Source organism: Chiloscyllium plagiosum, unplaced genomic scaffold, assembly GCF_037043375.1.
Source record: "Chiloscyllium plagiosum isolate Xiang-an unplaced genomic scaffold, Cpla_swu_hap1 HiC_scaffold_35, whole genome shotgun sequence".
NCBI lineage: Eukaryota > Metazoa > Chordata > Chondrichthyes > Orectolobiformes > Hemiscylliidae > Chiloscyllium > Chiloscyllium plagiosum.
The window spans coordinates 29,771,251-29,790,628 of record NW_028270173.1 but is presented as its reverse complement, the minus strand read 5'-3'; the positions used below and the strand labels follow the sequence as shown (position 1 = coordinate 29,790,628).

Below are 19,378 nucleotides of genomic sequence, written 5' to 3'. Positions count from 1 at the left end.
TTAGCCATGGTTGGTTTGTCCCTCTGCAGGAAACCTTCCCCCTTACTCGGATGTATTGTGGCTGAGAGTCTTAAATTACTTCCTTAAATCTCTGCCAATGCTTTCTTACTGTTAGGCCTGCTAATCTATCTGCACAGTTCATTTTAGCTAACTGTGTCCTTATTTCCATTGTAATCCCTTTCATTTACGTTCAGCACAGTTGTTTCCAACTCAAGTTTCTCACTCTCGAACTGAATATTAAACTCTACCATGTTACCATCCCTACTTCGAAAGGAGTCATTTACAAAACCTGCGTCATTACCCCTTACCAGATCCAAGATAGCCCTCACCCTAGTTGGCTCCATGGCATATTGCTCCAGTAAACTATCCTTAATGGATGTAGAGGGGTGCTTAGACTGCATTGCTCCAAAACATGATTTTGAAACCAGTTGGGCAAGTGCACCAGCTAAGTCCCAGTCATAGCATGGGAAGTGAAATTAGTCTCAAATTCCCACAGCAGGGCATTGGTTATACAGGGCATTGGTGAATGACACATCTTGAGTTCACTGTAGTTCCTGATGAAGGGCTCCGGACCGAAACGTCGATTTCCCTGCTCCTCGATGCTGCCTGACCTGCTGTGCTTTTTCAGTAACGCACTCTCTACTCTGTATTTTTGGTCTCCTTATTTACTGGGTGATGTAAATACGTTAGAGAAGATATAAAAGATTAATATCTGGAATAAGTGTTTTCTCTTATAAAGATAGAATATAGAGCATAGAATGTTACAGCGCAGTAAAGGCCCTTCAGCCCTCGATGTTGCGCTGACCTGTGAAATTAATCTGATTCCCATTTATCCTACACTGTTCCATTATTATCCATATGAATGTCCAATGCCCATTTAAATGCCCTTAATGTCAGCGAGTCTACGACTGTTGCAGGCAGCGTGTTCCACGCTCCTACTATTCTCTAAGTAAAGAAACTACCCCTAATATCTGTCCTAAATCTGTTACCCCTCAATTTAAATCTATGTTCCCTCATGTTAGCCTTCACCATCCAAATAAAAGGCTCTCACTGTCCACCCTATCTAATCCTCTTATTATCTTATACGTTTCAATTAAGTCACCTCTCAATTTTCTTCTCTCTAACAAAAACAACCTTAAGTCCCTCAGCCTTTCCTCATAAGACCTTCCCTCCATACCAGGCAACATCCTGGTAAATCTCCTCTGCACCCTTTCCAATGCATCCACATCCTTCCTGTAATGTGGTGACCAGAACTCTAGGCAATACTCCAGGTGTGACCTTACCAGTGTCTTGTACAGCTGCGAAAGTCAATCCCCCGACCAATAAATGCCAACACACCATATGCCTTCTAAACAACCCTATCAACCTGGGTGGCAACTTTCAGATATTTATGCACCTGGACACTGAGATCTCTCTATTCATCTACACTGCCAAGAATTTTACAATTAGCCCAGTACTCTGCATTCCTGTTATTTCTTCCAAAGTGAACTACCTCACACTTTTCCACATTAACCTCCATTTGCCACTTCTCAGCCCAGTTCTGCACCTTATCTATGTCTCTCTGTAACCCACAACATCCTTCGGCACTATCCACAACTCTGCCTACCTTAGTGTCATCTACAAATTTACTAACCCATCCTTCTACGCCCATCTCCAGATCATTTATAAAAATAACAAACAGCAGTGGTTCCAAAACAGATCCTTGCGGCACATCACTGGTAACTGAGCTCCAGGATGAACATTTCCATCAACCACCACCCTCAGTCTTCTTTCAGCTAGCCAATTTCTGATCCAAACCGCGAAATCACCTTCAATCTCGAAACTCTGTATTTGTGCAATAGCCTACCTTGGGGAACCTTGTCAAACACCTTACTGAGGTCCATATACACCACATCAACCACTTTACCTTCATTCACCTGTTTTATCACCTTCTGGAAGAACTCAATAAGTTTGTGAGGCATGACCTACCCTTCACAAAACTGTGTTGACTATCCCTAATCAAATTGTTCCTTTCCAGATGATTATAAATCCTATCTCTTATTACTTTTTCCAACATCTTACCCACTAGTAAGGCTCACTGGCTTGTAATTCCCAGGGTTGTCCCGACTCCCCTTCTTAAACAAGGCAACAACATTTGCTATCCTCCAGTCTTCGGACACTACTCCTATCAACAATGATGACATAAAGATCAAAGCCAAAGGCTCTCCAATCTCCTCCCTGGCTTCCCAGAGAATCCCAGGATAAATCCCATCTGGCCCAGGGGTCTTATCTATTTTCAGACCTTCCAAAATTGCTAAAACCTCCTCCTTGTCAACCTCAATCCCATCTAATCTTGTAGCCTGCATCTCCGTATTCTCACTAACATTGCCTTTTTCCAATGTGAATACAGACGAAAAGTATTCGTTAAGTGCTTCCCATGTCCTCAGATTCCGCACACAACTTCCCACTACTATCTTTGATCAGCCCTAATCTTCCTCTAGTCACTCTTTTATTCCTGATATACCTGCAGAAGGCCTTAGGATTTTCCTTGATCCTATTTACCAACAACTTCTCATGTCCCCTTCTGGCTCTTCTTAGCCTTCTCTTTAGATCTTTTCTGGCTAACTTATAACTCTCAAGCCCCCTAACTGAGTCTTCACGCCTCATCCTCACATAAGCCTTCTCCTTCCTCTTGACAAGAGCTTCAACTCCTTAAGGTTGGGCTTTAACGCTGGAGTTCAGGAGGACAAGTAAAGGATGACTTGATTGATTGAGGAATGGCATGATTGAAATGTATAACATTGTGAATGGTCTTCACAAAGTGGATGTGGAAAACTTATATCTTCTTGTGGGTTAGCTCAGAACTAGGGGGTGCCATTTTACAATTAGGGGTCACTCATTTGTAAATGGGAACACTGCAGGTTGCAAGTTCCTGTCCAGGCCACTCACTACCCTGATTGGGAGCTATAATCACTGATTCTTCACCATCGCAGACTCAATATCCCACGCCCTTCCCCTCAGCACTGTGGGTGTCCCTAAATCACATACTAATCCTCTTGGCCAAAAAAAGCAGTGGCAAGCAAGTGACTGAATTTATTCAGGGCAGAGTTACACAGAGAATGCTGGAGAAACTCAGCAGGTCTGGCAACACGTGTGGAGAGAGAATCAGGTCAATGTTTCGAGTCCTGTGTGAACTTTTATTTCACCAGAATGGCTTTGTGGCGTGGGAAATCATGTCTGATGAACTAGATTGAGGAAGAAGTAACAAAGAGGATAGATGAGGGCAGAGCAGTGGATGTGATCTATATTGTGAGAAACAAAGCTCACTCACTTCAAGTCGGAAGGGCTAGTGGCTGAAGGACTACTGAGGGTACACTTTGTAACTAAATCATGGCCAGACATCCAGAAAAATATTCAAAAGATAGAGGGCTGAAGCGAGGAGCACCCAGAGGTGTTGTTGTGGGAAGCTCAGAAAGTGTCTGTGAGATATGAAGTGTGAGAGAGAGAGAATGAAAAGAGCTGTACAGCTGGTAGAAAGTTTAACCCTTTGTGATTTGGTTTGAGTGAACATTTGTTTGTTGGTGATTAAATGTTTGTGTTTTATTCCCTGGAGCTTGAGATCCGGGACTGTTTTGAATCTGATTTTTATTATGGAAACTTAACATGATTTCTTTTAAGGTTAAGGATTCTGTAGTGATTATGAAAAAAAAATGATAACTCCTGTTCTTTTTACAGGTCATGACTGCCTTACTATCAGTTTCTAACTAACCTCTTTTATCCTTACATAAAAGCGATTTATGGAAGACAGTTGAAGTTTCAGTTCAACATTAGATTGTAGTAAAAACAAAATCCTATGGTTAATATCTGTGACCTGGGATTGGGCCATTGTTCATGCATTAGAAGTTTTTTTTAACTTGAATAAACAAATTCTTTTAAGGCAGCTCTGATTATTTCATGACCTATAGCATTGTAATTGAGCAATGATTGGTCATTGCATCCTTTGCACCCGATGTGGCCTCCTCTATATTGGGGAGACGGGCCGCCTGCTTGCGGAGCGTTTCAGGGAACACCTCTGGGACACCCGGACCAACCAACCCAACCACCCTGTAGCTCAACATTTCAATTCCCCCTCCCACTCCACCAAGGATATGCAGGTCTTTGGACTCCTCCATCGTCAGACCACAGCGAAACGACGGTTGGAGGAAGAACGCCTCATCTTCCGGCTAGGAACCCTCCAACCACAAGGGATGAACTCGGATTTCACCAGTTTCCTCATTTCCCCTCCCCCCAGCCTGTCTCAGTCAAATCCATCAAATTCAGCACCGCCTTCCTAACCTGCAATCTTCTTCCCGACCTCTCCGCCCCCACCCAGTCTGACCTATCACCCTCACCTTGACCTCTTTCCACCTATCACATTTCCGACGCCCCTCCCCCAAGTCCTTCCTCCCTATCTTTTATCTTAGCCTGCTGGACCAACCTTCCTCATTCCTGAAGAAGGGCTAATGCCCGAAACGTCGATTCTCCTGTTCCCTAGATGCTGCCTGACCTGCTGCGCTTTTCCAGCAACACATTTCCATCAATGATTGGTCAGGACTACTTAAGAAAACTAATTTTGGATTTAAATTAATGGACTAAATCTAGGTAATTATAGTGGATTTCAAAGTTGGGAACTGTATGCATTTTATATTTTAAATATTAAATACTGAATAAATGAATGTAAATATATAAATGTATTTACAAGTTAGAAACAGGCTTTCCGGGAAGCTCAGAAAGTGTCTGTGAGATATGGTGTGTGAGAGAGAGAGCATGAATTGATGAATTGGCATTTGAAGTTATGGGGAGCAAGAAACATTGAAATATTTCTTAAAAAAAAATTCTCAAGGTCTAAATAAAACATTGGGTGATGAAGAACGGCCATTAGGTGGCCCTAAGGCTGTTCAGTTGGTTAAATCGGGTCAGCAATTGATCTGGCAACGTAACATGAGAAGTGGAAACAGAAGGCAAAAATAGTGCTAGCCCACGGTTGGTGAGGTAATAAAGGAAAGGACAAAACTAAAGGGAGAAAGAAACCGGAATGGTCGGGGAGGAGATGTTCCGGGGTCTGGTAGACAGGAACAAGGATCGAAGTGGAAATCCCCACAGACGGGATGTTACTACTGTGGAAAGACAGGTCACTTTAAGAGAGAGTGCCCTGATCCGAAAAAGGAAGTAAAGGCAGTGCCGTTTATGAACCTTGATGTAAACTAGGGATGTCAGGAGTTCCTGCCCCCGGGGACCCACCAGGAACCCTTGATAAATTTAAAGCTGGGACCTTACAAAGAGGATGTAGTTTTCCTGGTCGATACGGGGGCAGCAAGGTCATCCTTAAAGTTTAAGCCCAAGGCAGGGGGAACGAAAGAGTTAATTGGATTGTGGCGACGGTTTTGTGATGAGAGGCACGAAGAATCAGTTTTGCGCTCATGACAAGATACTGCCACCAAATTGGGGACTGAAGTAACTGCAGATGGTGCTATGGAATCTGTTGAGGTTCTTAAAAATGAATGTGCTCGAGCAAAACAATTACAGAAACAGAGTGAGAAGTCACAAGTGACTGGTAAACAAACAGAACTGCACAGTTACAGTTTTAAAAATGTTTTGGTCATTTGTTGCATTTCCACACTGAATTACAGATAATGATTTTTATATTTATATAATATATAATTAATAATTAATATTTACAATAAATCAATTGTGTTAGCCTGAATCAATATTAATTGGCAGGATCCCTTCACACATTCTCAGTGACCTGTCATATTGATTCCTGGTTAATTTAAAACATGAACTGCATTAATTCATTGTTAATTAAAGAATGGAAAGCTACATTACTGACTGATGAGGTAACTAAAGAAGCAGCTCTGAATCCACAGGAAGCGGTGGTTTACTCCCTAATACCTGTTGCCCCAGGTCCTTGGGAAGCTCCTATCTCTGGCCACTGCCAATCCCAGAAACTAAAGATTTGTTCTTAAAGAAGTATATACTGGGCTTGTCCTCCTCTTTGTCTTTCCTCAGGAAACAGGGTTTATTGGCACAGACTCCGCCCCTTGAATTCGCTGTTCATCTGATTTGACCGGGAGATTGGGTCTTAGTAAAATCATGGACAGGGACTAAATTGCAGCCGGACTGGGAAGGGCCGTACCAGGCTCTTTTGACCGAAACGGCAATAAGGACGGCGGAGAAAGGCTGGACTCATTACACTCGGATCAAAGGGCCTGTGGACCCTCCAGTTGAGGAAGAAGTCTGGACAGCCGAATCAACGCAAGACCCGCTGAAACTCAGACTAAAGAGACTTTGAGTAACTGACTATACAGTGGGGACGCGAGCGCGGGATTATTTCTGTAAGATTGTATATTAAGTCTTTTTGTGCTTCAGCACGATTTTTAGAATACCGGGAATGTTTAGAGTTATGATGCTAGCCCTCTTAGTATTGGGATTTTGTCAAATATCATTTTCATATGTATTATTAACGGTTCCTGAGTCTGATAATCCACAACTAATAGACGCTGATGCATGCAGCTCAGTAAATTGTGGGGATGTAGATAATCAGAGACAGTACCGCAGCTCAGAGATACATCTTAAGTCCTATGGGGATGGCCTCGGGGATGGTACCTGGTATAATGGTCTCGTCACAGTACACCGGGCCCCCTTCCGACCACCTCGCGACTGTCCCGATAAAAAGTGTAACCCAATATACCTGACAATAAGGAAAACCACATGGCACAAAGCAATTCGGGGGTGGGGGGGGGAGGCACCTATGAGATACAATTAGATGAAACATTTGGGATATAAATGAAAGCAAACGGGAAAGATTTCTCGGGCTGTTGTTTTCGAATTAGCGTAGGACAGGGAAAACGGGCGGAATTACTGGGTAATAAGGTACAACCTTTCACCCCTCCCGGTGATCCTAAAGTAGTAAAAATTATAGAGGTAAAGGACTTGAAACAGACTATCGAAATAGAAACTGGGTATGGAGATGCAAATGCCTGGGTTGAATGGGTAAAGTATACTGTAAAAAGTCTGAACAAAAGCAATTGCTATGCCTGTGCCTCCGGTAAGCCAGTGGCCCAGGTGGTTCCCTTTCCGCTCGGGTGGAAGCGAGACAGGAAGGGCATGAAATGTATGATAGCCCTGTATCAGGATGAGACTGCATGGAATGATAGGAACTGTACCTCCCTATCTCTGATGTTCCCTCCCTTGGAGAAGAAAGATGTAAAAGTTCCCCCCACATTTTCCGCCGCAGTTGGAAATCACACGTCGTGTGTGCGCAGGCGAGGTACAAGTCGGTCGAGAGATTTGGGGGAGCTGAAATTATGTACAGAGATTAAGAATGTTACCGAAACGGAGAAGGGAGGGAACTACTCAGCACTAAAGGTTCCCCGAGTGGATCTGTGGTGGTACTGTGGAGGCAAAATATTGAGACCCACCCTACCTCCGGATTGGAGAGGGATATGCGCAATTGTACAATTGGCAATTCCATTTACCCTGGCATTTGAGAAGGAAAAGATAGTAGGGAAAATGGGAAGGGGTAAGAGATTACTGTTAGACACTTCTTTCGATGACAGGATTTATCTTGATTCGGTAGGAGTCCCTAGGGGAGTGCCTGATGAATTCAAAGCTCGTAACCAGATTGCAGCAGGCTTTGAGTCAGCTCTCTTTTGGTGGGTAACAATTAGTAAAAATGTAGATAAATTACATTTTCTATAATCAACAGCGATTTATAAATTATACAAGAGATGCGGTTAAAGGAATATCAGAACAGCTTGATGCGACAAGTAGGATGGCATGGGAAAATAGAATAGCCCTTGATCTAATTTTAGCAGAAAAAGGGAGTGTGTGTGTGTGATGTTAGGAAGAGGCTATTGTACCTTGATTCGTAATAACACTGCGCCTGATGGTTCAATTACTCGGGCCTTAAGGGGATTGACTACCTTAGCAGAGGAACTGGCTGAGAATTTAGGAGTAGACACATCTCTCACGGGATGGCTTGAATCATGGTTTGGAAAATGGAAGGGGGTGTTGGTTTCCATCCTTACTTCCCTGATAGTAGTAGTTGGGGTATTGGTGGCCATTGGCTGTTGTATCATACCCTGTATACGAGGGCTCACCCAAAGACTGATTGAAACAGCCTTAGTGAAACAGATGCCCCTAAAAGGGAATCAGGCAGAGGAACTTCATCGACTAAATCTGATTCCTCCTGACTGTAAGGCTGTTTTTCATTGACATATAAATTCAAATATTTATAAACCCAGTCTTCATCCGACCCGTACTTTGGCCAGAAGACAGCGGGACGAAGAATGGATTCCTTAGTCCATACAAAGCAACAATATTTAATCATCTTTCTCCCTTGTACAAGTACTATTTCTTCAATTCCACAACATCCTGCCCAAAGGACTTTCTGGAGGAATGTTGTAAGGGGCCCCGCCTCCATTTCCATTGCCTTTTCCTTCTTTTGTTTCCCCGGAGGCTTTTTCCTTACCCATGGCACAATCCATATTGAGTTCCTTCGTTAGTCCCTTAGTAACGACTAAAACTCAATCCCGGCCACCAAGGCAATACTTAAAAGTCAATTTTCTTACCTTGGTCTGTGCACAGAGTTGCCTGGCCCCTTTTTGCCGTATGTTCTATTGACCTCCTCTCACTGTCTGATTCAGATGTCTCTCTTCTCTCTTGTGGGATCCGTACCAGTCACCCAAGGGAGCGGACCAAACCGGGACACGAGACCGCTCCTCAATGGGGAAGGGGACGCGTCTTCCCAGTGTCCAGGGCCAGCCACTCCCCCCGGCAAGGGAAGAACATCCCGGACGGCCCCCCATTGTGAGAAACAAAGCTCACTCACTTCAATAATTTCAGTCCGAGACAAGGTCTGAATCAGTTGTGTCATTTATGTTGTCCTTGCAAGAAGGTGCAATGTCCACTGTCTACAAGGTAGGGACACACACACACACTGAATTCAACGAATACACAATATTTATGTAATTTGGTTCCTATTTTTTTATCCCATTGCTCCTCCCCTGTTTACATCTCCCACCTCTCTAAGACCGGCACCCATTACTCTTGTTCATCTCTTGCCTTATCCGGCCTTGTCTGTGACAAAATGCTTATTCTGGCCTCCCAAGGCCATTTGACCACATCCTGCTGTGGCCCATTGTTAGGTATTATCTACCCCCTCCGTCTGTGCTTTCCCCAACCATACTGATCCTTATGACCTTCTAATTGGGTCTTGTTCCTGTGTTTCTGTAAAAGTGGGAAACAGATGCTTATAACTACTGCTTGTACAAGCATATCTGGCTTAACCTACATCCTCACAGCACCTTATCTATTTGTCTGTAACATCTACCATTGTTTTGCAGTCACGTTTCATTCTTGCACACAATTTTAGCTAATACAAAACAATTATGTATTTCCTCCACATAGTTTGCATTCTAGTTGACTCAGCTCTTAGTTGAAACAATTACACACTAGTGTGAGTTCATTTACCTTGCATAAGTAATTATAATTGCAGAAGTAGCACTACTTTACCTATATCCCCACAATATGGACTTCAGTAAGGCGTTCGACAAGGTACCCCATGGGAGACTGGTTAGCAAGGTTAGATCTCATGGAATACAGGGAGAACTAGCCATTTGGATCCAGAGCTGGCTGAAAGGTAGAAGAGGGTGGTGGTGGAGGGTTGTTTTTCAGACTGGAGGCCTGTGACCAGTGGAGTGTCACAAGGATCAGTGCTGGGTCCATTACTTTTCGTCCTTTACATAATATATAATTATATGATATCTGGTCAGTATGGATGAATTGGACTGAAGGGTCTGTTTCCGTGCTGTACATCTCTATGACTCTATGACTCGATAACTGAAAGGGGATGGAGAAAAAGAGGTTTTTAGACAGTGAGACAAGTGGGGCAAAGGGAATAAATGGTGTGGAGGTTAGTGCACAAGAGAAAAGGGGCTGCTAATCAGGGTGAAAGATAGAGATGTAAATTGGTGTAAGTTAAGGTGTGGAAGTGTGAAAATGGGCGTGCTTGGCTGAGATCCAAGTAAACAGGAGACAAACAGGGTGGCACGGTGGCTCAGTGGTTAGCACTGCTGCCTTGCAGGGTTTGCCCACTCTCCCCGTGTCTGCATGGGTTTGCTCCGGTTTCCTCCCACAGTCCAGCGATGTGAAATTGCCCACAGTGTCCAGTGATGTGTGGGCCAGGTGGGTTAGCCATGGGAAATGTCGGAGTACGGGGATTGGGTAGGATGCTCTTTGGAGGGAAATTGATGGGCCGAATGGTCTGCTTCTCCACTGTAGGGACTCTAAGAAACCGAACAAGCCTGTGGGAAGTGTTTGGAAAATGGAGGGTACATGGTGCACTTTGAACTGTTCAGAGTTGGTTGTGGAACCCAAAGGCTGTAACTTGCCTAAGCGGAAGATGAGAGGTTGTTCCTTGAGGTTAGTTTATGCATGCTTGGAACATTGCAGTTCAAGGGGCGTACGTTTAAGCCCGAGATGAGGGAGGGTGATGAATCTGTGGGATTCTTTCCTGCAGAGGGCTGCTGAGGTTTGGCCGTTAAGTGAATGCAAGACTGAGATGGGCAGATCTATAATCAGTGAGGGAGTCAAGGGTTATGGCAGGAAAATGGAGTTGGGAGTTATCTCTCAAGCATGATATCATTGAACGTTGAAGCGAATACAATAGGCCGAATGGCTTCCTTCTGCACCTAGATCTTATTGCAGCAAGAGGAGACTGAATAGCCGTATGATAGAAAGGTAGTTTATTAAAAAGACAAGCACCGGAAAGGCCAGGGGTGATTGTCACTGACAAAGCAGAGGTGTTCTGGACAGTGATGACCCGTCTCTTCCTCTTGAAGTTAAATGGGGCTCATTTCAGTGATGGGACCCTCCTGGTGACTGAAATGTATTTAAATAGAGTCTTGTACAAGTAAGAGATGCCTTTGGTTTGTTAGGATAGAGTCAAACTCTAATATTTGTTTGTTTCCTTGATATGCTTTGTTTTGTACAGAACAAAACTGTATTTGTAACTATATATATATAGATACACACTTTTGGAGTTTTTTTATCTCGTTTGCTTGGAGGTGTAGTGGACAACGAAGAGGGTTACCTCAGATTACAACAGGATCTGGACCAGATGGGCCAATGGGCTGAGAAGTGGCAGATGGAGTTTAATTCAGATAAATGCGAGGTGCTGCATTTTGGGAAAGCAAATCTTAGCAGGACTTATACACTTAATGGTAAGGTCCTAGGGAGTGTTGCTGAACAAAGAGACCTTGGAGTGCAGGTTCATAGCTCCTTGAAAGTGGAGTCGCAGGTAGATAGGATAGTGAAGAAGGCGTTTGGTATGCTTTCCTTTATTGGTCAGAGTATTGAGTACAGCAGTTGGGAGGTCATGTTGCGGCTGTACAGGACATTGGTTAGGCCACTGTTGGAATATTGCGTGCAATTCTGGTCTCCTTCCTATCGGAAGGATGTTGTGGAACTTGAAAGGGTTCAGAAAAGATTTACAAGGATGTTGCCAGGGTTGGAGGGTTTGAGCTATCGAGAGAGGCTGAACAGGCTGGGACTGTTTTCCCTGGAGCGTCGGAGGCTGAGGGGTGACCTTACAGAGGTTTATAAAATTATGAGGGGCATGGATAGGGTAAATAGACAAAGTCTTTTCCCTGGGTTGGGGGAGTCCAAAACTGGAGGGTATAGGTTTAGGGTGAGAGGGGAAAGATTTAAAAGAGACCTAAAGGATAACTTTTTCATGCAGAGAGTGTTGTGTGTGTGAAATAAGCTGGCAGAGGAAGTGGTGGAGGCTGGTACAGTTGCAACATTTAAGAGGCATCTGGATGGGTATATGAATGGGAAGGGTATAGAGGAACATGGGCCAAGTGCTGGCAAATGGGACTAGATTGGGTTAGGATATCTGGTTGGCATGGACGAGTTGGGCCGAAGGATCTGTTTCTGTGCTGTACATCTCTATGACTCTTAAGAATGAAGTATATTTTGAAATTTAAGAAAAAGCCTCACCCAGGTAAATGATTTGGAGATGTCAGTGTTAGACTGGGGTGGACAAAATTAAAAATCACACAACACCAGGTTATAGTCCATCAGGTTTATTTGGAAGCACTAGCTTTCGGAGCGACGCTCCTTCATCAGGTGGTAGCTAGTGCTTCCAAATAGGCCTGTTGGGCTATAACCTGGTGTTGTGTGATTTTTAACAAAGTAAAGGCGACCTCATTGTGAGCAGCGAATGCAGGATGGCAAGAACCACAACTGAAATGCTGCTTTCGCCCAGAAGGTGTGTTCTGGGAGAGGATATAAGAAATTGAGACACAAGGGAGCAAAGAGATCGGCAAAGAAACTGCAGCTGTGTCAGTCTCAGTCCAAACAGTGACTCCAGACTATCGCAACATGAACCAAACCACACCACTATATCCATAAATATAGAGGCCATTCGGCCCTTCGAGCCTGCTAAGCCATTCAATATGACCATTGATGATCATCCAACTCAGCATTCTAATCCCACCTCCCCCATTTCCCTTTAGTCACAAGAACTACCTGAAAGAGAGTGGGATAAATGGCAGACAGGCTCAGTGTTGATTCCCGGCTGGGGGTAGCTGCGGGGGGGTGACTGCTGCTCGGCTGAGTGTTGGGAAGTGATGAAGCCCATTGCTCCTGAGGAGAGAAATAAGGGCATTCCACAGGAATTGTGAACCCCCCTCCCCCCGCCCCCCCCCCCCCACCGCCTCCCTTCCCCATACATCCAGGTGCTGACTACACTCGGTCGATGATAAATTCCAGGGTTACAGGAGAGAAAGCTTTACTCTCTATCTAACCATGGACTGTTCCTCTCCAGGGAGAGTTTGATGGGGATACTGAGGAGGGAGCATTACTTTCAACTTAATAGAGTACAGGGGGCTTCACTCTAACCCCCGTGCTGCCCCTCTCCAGGAAGTGTTTGATAGGGAGAGAGGAGAAAGAGCTTTAATTCCAGTTTAAAAAGAATAGAAAGAGCTTTACTCTGTATCTAACCCCGTGCTGTCCCTGTCCTGAGAGTGTTTGATGGGGACAGTGTAGAGAGAGCTTTACTCTGTCACTAACCCCGTGCTGTCCCTGTCCTGGGAGTGTTTGATGGGGGACAGTGTAGAGAGAGCTTTACTCTGTATCTAACCCCGTGCTGTCCCTGTCCTGAGAGTGTTTGATGGGGACAGTGTAGAGAGAGCTTTACTCTGTATCTAACCCCGTGCTGTCCCTGTCCTGGGAGTGTTTGATGGGGGACAGTGTAGAGGGAGCTTTACTCTGTATCTAACCCCATGCTGTCCCTACCCTGGGAGTGTTTGATGGGGACAGTGTAGAGGGAGCTTTCCTCTGTATCTAACCCCGTGCTGTCCCTGTCCTGGGAGTGTTTGATGGGGGACAGTGTAGAGGGAGCTTTACTCTGTATCTAATCCCGTGCTGTCCCTGTCCTGGGAGTGTTTGATGGGGACAGTGTAGAGGCAGCTTTACTCTGTATCTAATCCCGTGCTGTCCCTGTCCTGGGAGTGTTTGATGGGGGACAGTGTAGAGGGAGCTTTACTCTGTATCTAACCCTGTGCTGTCCCTGTCCTGGGAGTGTTTGATGGGGACAGTGTAGAGGGAGCTTTCCTCTATATCTAACCCTGTGCTGGCCCTGACCTCTGGAAGCGTTATACTTTCTGCCATTGCATATAGGAGTACCATAAGGTGTGCGTGTGTCACCATAGTCTTACCAGACCATAGGGGCTGCTCTCCCATCAGATAGAAGCGACTGGTGGGGATTAAACCTGAGGGCCACCAGACCTCAGGCAAGGGAAGAGGTTGGGAAAGAGTCCTTCATGATCGCCTCAAACTGTGATGGGAATTGAACCCACGCTGTTGGCACCACACAGCTCTGTGAACCAACAATCCAGCCAACTGAGCTAAACTGATTCCCCACCATGAGGAAGGTTGATTTGGAGATGCCCATGTTGGACTGGGGTGTACAAAGTTAAAAATCACACAACACCAGGTTATAGTCCGACAGGTTTATTTGGAAGCACTAACTTTCGGAGCGCTGCTCCTTCATCAGGTGGGTGTGGAGTATAAGATCGCAAGACAGAGAATTTATGGCAAAAGTTTACAGTGTGATGTCACTGAAATTATATATTGAAAAAGACCCTCCCAGTCGGAGAACACTTCAGTGGTCCGGGACATTCGACCTCGGACCTTCAGGTGACCATCCTCCAAGGTGGACTTCGGGACAGGCAGCAGAGGAAAGTGGCCGAGCAGAGGCTGATAGCTAAGTTCGGTACCCATAGGGAGGGCCTCAACCGGGACCTTGGGTTCATGTCACATTACAGGTGATCACCATTGCACTATACACACACACACACACTCCTACACACACACACACACACACACACAGAGACACTCATGCACACACACAGACACTCCTATACACACACACACACACACAGACACTCCTACACACACACACATGCACACACACAGACACTCATATACACACACACAGACACTCACACACATACACACTGAAAGAAACACTCATATACACACACACAGACACTCACACTCATATATACACACACATACCTATAGACACACACGCACACTCTCCTACAGACCCATACACTCACGCAGACCCTCTCATACGCTCACACATACACTCCCACACTCAGACATGCACCTTCTCACAGACTTATACCCCATTACACTCAGACTCACACATATACACACACTCTATCACAGATGTCCATACCACCTCCCCCTCCCCCGCCATGCACATACACACATATAAGTTTGTGAGGTGAATTTGTACTTGCAGAATTACATTTTACTTTGCTCAAAAACTGCATGAATCCATGTAAGATTCTGTCAATCTGTGTTTTAGATTAGAATCAGCCCGACCATTGGAGCACAGACCTTCCATACATGATCTGGGCCAACATGACACCAAGTGTTAAAATTCACTTGAGGATGTAACTTTTACACGTGAAAGAACTGAAACCAACATGTTCATTCTAAAAGATGACAGACTTAACAAGCAATCCAGGTCTTTTTCAATATATAATTTCAGTTGCATCACACTGTAAACTTTCACTGTAAATTCTGTGTCTTATGATCTTATATCCCCAACCACCTGATGAAGGAGCAGCGCTTCCAGAAAAACCTGTTGGACTGTAACCTGGTGTTGTGTGATATTTAACCAGGACAGAGGGAATCATGATTTCAATCATGAGGAAGGAGGAAGCGTTATGGGTGATGGGAGGGAGTGCAACAGGGGGTTATCAGGGAAGGGAGAGCGGTCCCTGCAGAGGGAGGGGTGTGTGTTTCAGTCGAACAGCAGCCACTCTCAGCTAGAGTTAGCCTGATTTGGAGATGCCAGTGTTGGACTGGGGTGGACAAAGTTAAAAATCACACAACACCAGGTTATAGTCCAACAGGTTTAATTGGAAGCACTAACTTTCGGAGCGACACAATTGGAAGGCACAGAATTTACAGCAAAAGTTTACAGTGTGATGTAACTGAAACTATACATTGAAAAATGCCTTGATTGTCTGTTGAATCTTTCATCTGTTCGAATACCAGGATAGTTTCCCTTCTTTCATGTGTAAATCACAAAACTTTTTTTTTAAAAGTTGCATTCTTAAGTTAGCTGTAACAATGGTGATAGCTGGACAATATGTTGAAGGTGTTAGCCCCCTATGTTCTCTGAGGTAAAAACAATGACTGCAGATGCTGGAAACCAGATTCTGGATCAGTGGTGCTGGAAGAGCACAGCAATTCAGGCAGCATTCGACGAGCAGCAAAATCGACGTTTCGGGCAAAAGCCCTTCATCAGGAGTAAAGGCAGAGAGCCTGAAGGGTGGAGAGATAAGCTAGAGGAGGGTGGGGGCGGGGAGTCCCTGTGTTCTCTGGCTGTTTAGTTTGATTCTAATCTAAAAAGTGAGTTAGCCTGCACCTCGAAAGTGAAAGCAAGCTGCACACACAAAAAGTCAGGAAGTGCTCCGGGTGTGGTGAGGAGATGGCTGACACACTGCAGTTCGGGAGCTGGACCCAGGACGTGAGCTGCCCCCTCTGCCGGGGTCTGTTCGCCGATCCAGTCGCCCTGGAGTGCGGGCACAATTTCTGCTGCTCCTGCATCACTGGGCTGTGGGAGCGGGAGGCCAGGAACTCCTGCCCGGAGTGCAGACGGGAATTCCCCCAGAGGAAGCTGACGGTGAACCGGTGCTTGGCCAACCTGGCGGAGAGGGCGAGGAGGCTGAGGCTGGAGCCCGGCTCCAGGGGCGCCAAGCCTTGGTGCGTGGAGCACCAGGAAGCGGTGAAACTCTTCTGCGAAACCGACCTGACACTGATCTGCTACACTTGCAGGGAGTCCCGCGCCCACAGGTCGCACAGTTTCACCCCCCTCAATGAGGCGGTGGAAACATTCAAGGTAACACATCCACCCTCACATTTGCACAAACTTTTATCCCCTCCCCAAGAGTCTAACCCCCTTTCCTTCTGTGATCTCCCGTCCTTGCCTCCCACCCCCCTCCCTCCAGGAGCAGCTGGGAGCTTCTCTCCAGTCTCTCACCGAGAAGAGGCAGCTGTTTGCAGAGACAGAACTGAAGCAGATCCGTCACATCTCTGAAGTGAAGGTCAGTGCTGTTGTTTGTGGTGTCACCCATAAAGTCCGAGAGTGTGGCGTTAGACGAGCTCAGGCAGCATCCCAGGACTCTCCTGGTTTTCCAGCACCTCACTCTCCACTCTGATCTCCAGCCCTCGCTTTCTCATGGTCTTATCAGAGCACGGGGGGGGGGGGGCTGCTCCCTCATTACAGAGAGAGAGAAGCAGGTAAAAACAATGACTGAAGCTGCTGGAAACCAGAGTCTAGATCAGAGCGGTGCTGGAAAGGCACGGCAGTTCAGGCAGCATCCGAGGAGCAGGAAAATCAACTTTTTGGGCAAAAGTATTCCTGATGAAGAGCTTTTGCCCGAAACATTGATTTTCCTGCTCCTCGGATGCTGCCTGAACGGCTGTGTTTTTCCAGCACCATTCTAATCTAGAGAGAGAGAGAAGTGACTGACTGGTGGTGATTTAACCTGAGGGTCACCGTGCCTCAGGTGAGGGTAAGAGGTTGGGAAGGAGAGTCCTTCGTGGTAACCCCGAACCGGTGATGGGAATTGGACCCATGCTGTTGGCATCGCGCTGCTCTAACCGACAATCCAGCCAACTGAGCAAAACCAATTCCCAAAGGACAGTCAATAGCCACCCCCACTCCCTTCTGGGTCTTCCACTCCCTCTATCATTGGACATAACCTTTCATTTTATCTCTCTCTTTCATACTCTCTCTTCCTCCCCCCCTTAATATCTCTCCTTCTCTTTCACTCTTTTTCTCACTCTCTCTTTCACTCTCTTCCTCCCTCTCTCTGCCCTGCCTCTCCCTCACTCTCTAAACCCTGCCTCTACCCCCTCTAACCCCACTCTATCCCCTCTCTCTCCCCAATCTCTCCCACTTTCCCCCCTCTCTCTCCTCTCTCTCTCTCCCTGTCTCTCCCCCTCTGTGTCTCTCTCACTTTCTCCCCCCCTCTCTCTCACTCTCTCACCCCTCTCCCCCTCCTCTCTCTCTCTCTCCCCTCTCTCCCCCCTCTCCTCTCTCCCCCCTCCTCTCCTCTCTCTCCCCCTCCTCTCCTCTCTCCCCCTCCTCTCCTCTCTCCCCTCTCTCACTTTCTCCCCTCTCTCTCACTCTCTCCCCCCTCCTCTCTCTCTCTCCCCCTCTCTCCCCACCCACCTCTCTCCCCCCTCTCCTTTCTCCCCCTCTCTTCTCTTCCCCTCCTCTCTCTCTCCCCCCTCTCCTCTCTCCCCCTCTCTCCCCTCTCCTCTCTCCCCCCTTCTCTCACTCTCTCCCTCCTCTCCTCTCTTCCCCCCTCTCCTCTCTTCCCCCCTCTCCTCTCTTCCCCCCTCTCCTCTCTTCCCCCCTCTCCTCTCTCTCTCTCCCCTCTCTCCACCCCCACCTCTCTCCCCCCTCTCGCCGCTATGCTGTGGAGCAGGAACAGGCGACCTGTCTGCAGACCCACATCATATCCCAGTTCTCCGAAATGCACCGGCTTCTCACTGAGAAAGAGCGGCGCTTACTGAGAGAGCTGAGGAGGGAAGAGGAGAAGCTTCTGGACGTGATGGGGAGAAACCTTCGAGAGATTCAGGAGAATTTAAATTCAATCCAGAAGGAGATTGCAGAGATGCAGCAGCAGCTGGAGCAGCAAGACGAGGTGACTTTCCTGAAGGTGGGCCCCTGCAAATAACTTGGGAGTGGGGTTGCATTGTGGGGGTGGGGGGTGAATACGGGTCAGACCCACTGTTGTCATTCTAACTTGTTTTTGTGAGAGGGAGGGTGTCGGTTAAACTGGTTAAACTTCACTTGCAAAACTGTTGCGTGTCCTGGAGATCATATTACATTCCAATTCCAATGTGTGTGTGTCTGTGTGTGTATGTCTATCTCTGTGTGTATGTTTGTCTGTGTGTGTGTCTGTCTGTGTGTGTGTGTGTCTATGTCTGTCTGTGTGTGTATATATATATATATGTGTTTGTGTGTGTGTGTGTCTGTGTGTGTGTCTGTGTGTGTGTGTGTATGTCTGTTTGTGTGTGTGTGTGTCTGTCTGTGTGAGTGTGTGTATGTTTGTGTGTCTGTCTGTCTATGTGTGTGTCTGTGTGTGTGTGTCTGTCCGTCTGTGTGTGTGTGTGTCTGTGTGTGTGTGTGTCTGTGTGTATGTGTGTGTGTCTGTATGTGTGAGTGTGTGTGTCTGTGTGAGTGTGTGTATGTGTGTGTGTGTATGTGTGAGTGTGTGTGTGTGTGTCTAACACCCCCTCACCATTGTTGCCTGCAATGGGATTGAATCATTCCCGGTTGCTATGAGTGAGACCGTTGCCAAGTTGATGCTAGAATTCCCCAATTTCCTTCCTATTGTTGGCCTGTGTTTTAAATAGAGCCATAGAGCTGTACAGTACGGAAACACACCCTTCTGTCTGGCTGGTCAAGCCAGCTAGATATCCCAACCTAATCCAGTCCCATTTGCCAGCACCCGGCCCATATCCCTCCAAACCCTTCCTATTCATATACCCATCCAGATGCCTTTTAAATGCTGTAATTGTACCAGCCTCCACCACATCCTCTGGCAGCTCATTCCATACACGTACCACCCTCTGAGTGAAAATGTTGCCCCTTCGGTCCCTTTTAAATCTTTCCCCTCTCACCCTGTGCTGTCTAGTGTCGGACTCCCCCACCCCACCTCCCCCCAGACCCAGGAGGACAAGACCTTGGCTATTTCCCTCTATCCATGCCCTTCACGTTTTTATTTAATGACGGTTTTTAATAGTCATTTCTGCC

General features: G+C 46.4%; 1 protein-coding gene across 1 annotated transcript in view; it reads left to right on the top strand.

The window, feature by feature from the left end:
* Positions 1–15,921: 15,921 nt before the first annotated feature.
* LOC122541254 (zinc-binding protein A33-like) overlaps positions 15,922–19,378 on the top strand; it is a 9,159-nt gene continuing 5,702 nt past the window's right edge. The window contains exons 1-3 of the mRNA XM_087978964.1: positions 15,922–16,447; positions 16,557–16,652; positions 18,045–18,278. Coding sequence (XP_087835090.1) covers positions 16,037–16,447; positions 16,557–16,652; positions 18,045–18,278 — 741 coding nt within the window. The 5' untranslated portion in view covers positions 15,922–16,036. The remainder of the gene's footprint in view (positions 16,448–16,556; positions 16,653–18,044; positions 18,279–19,378) is intronic.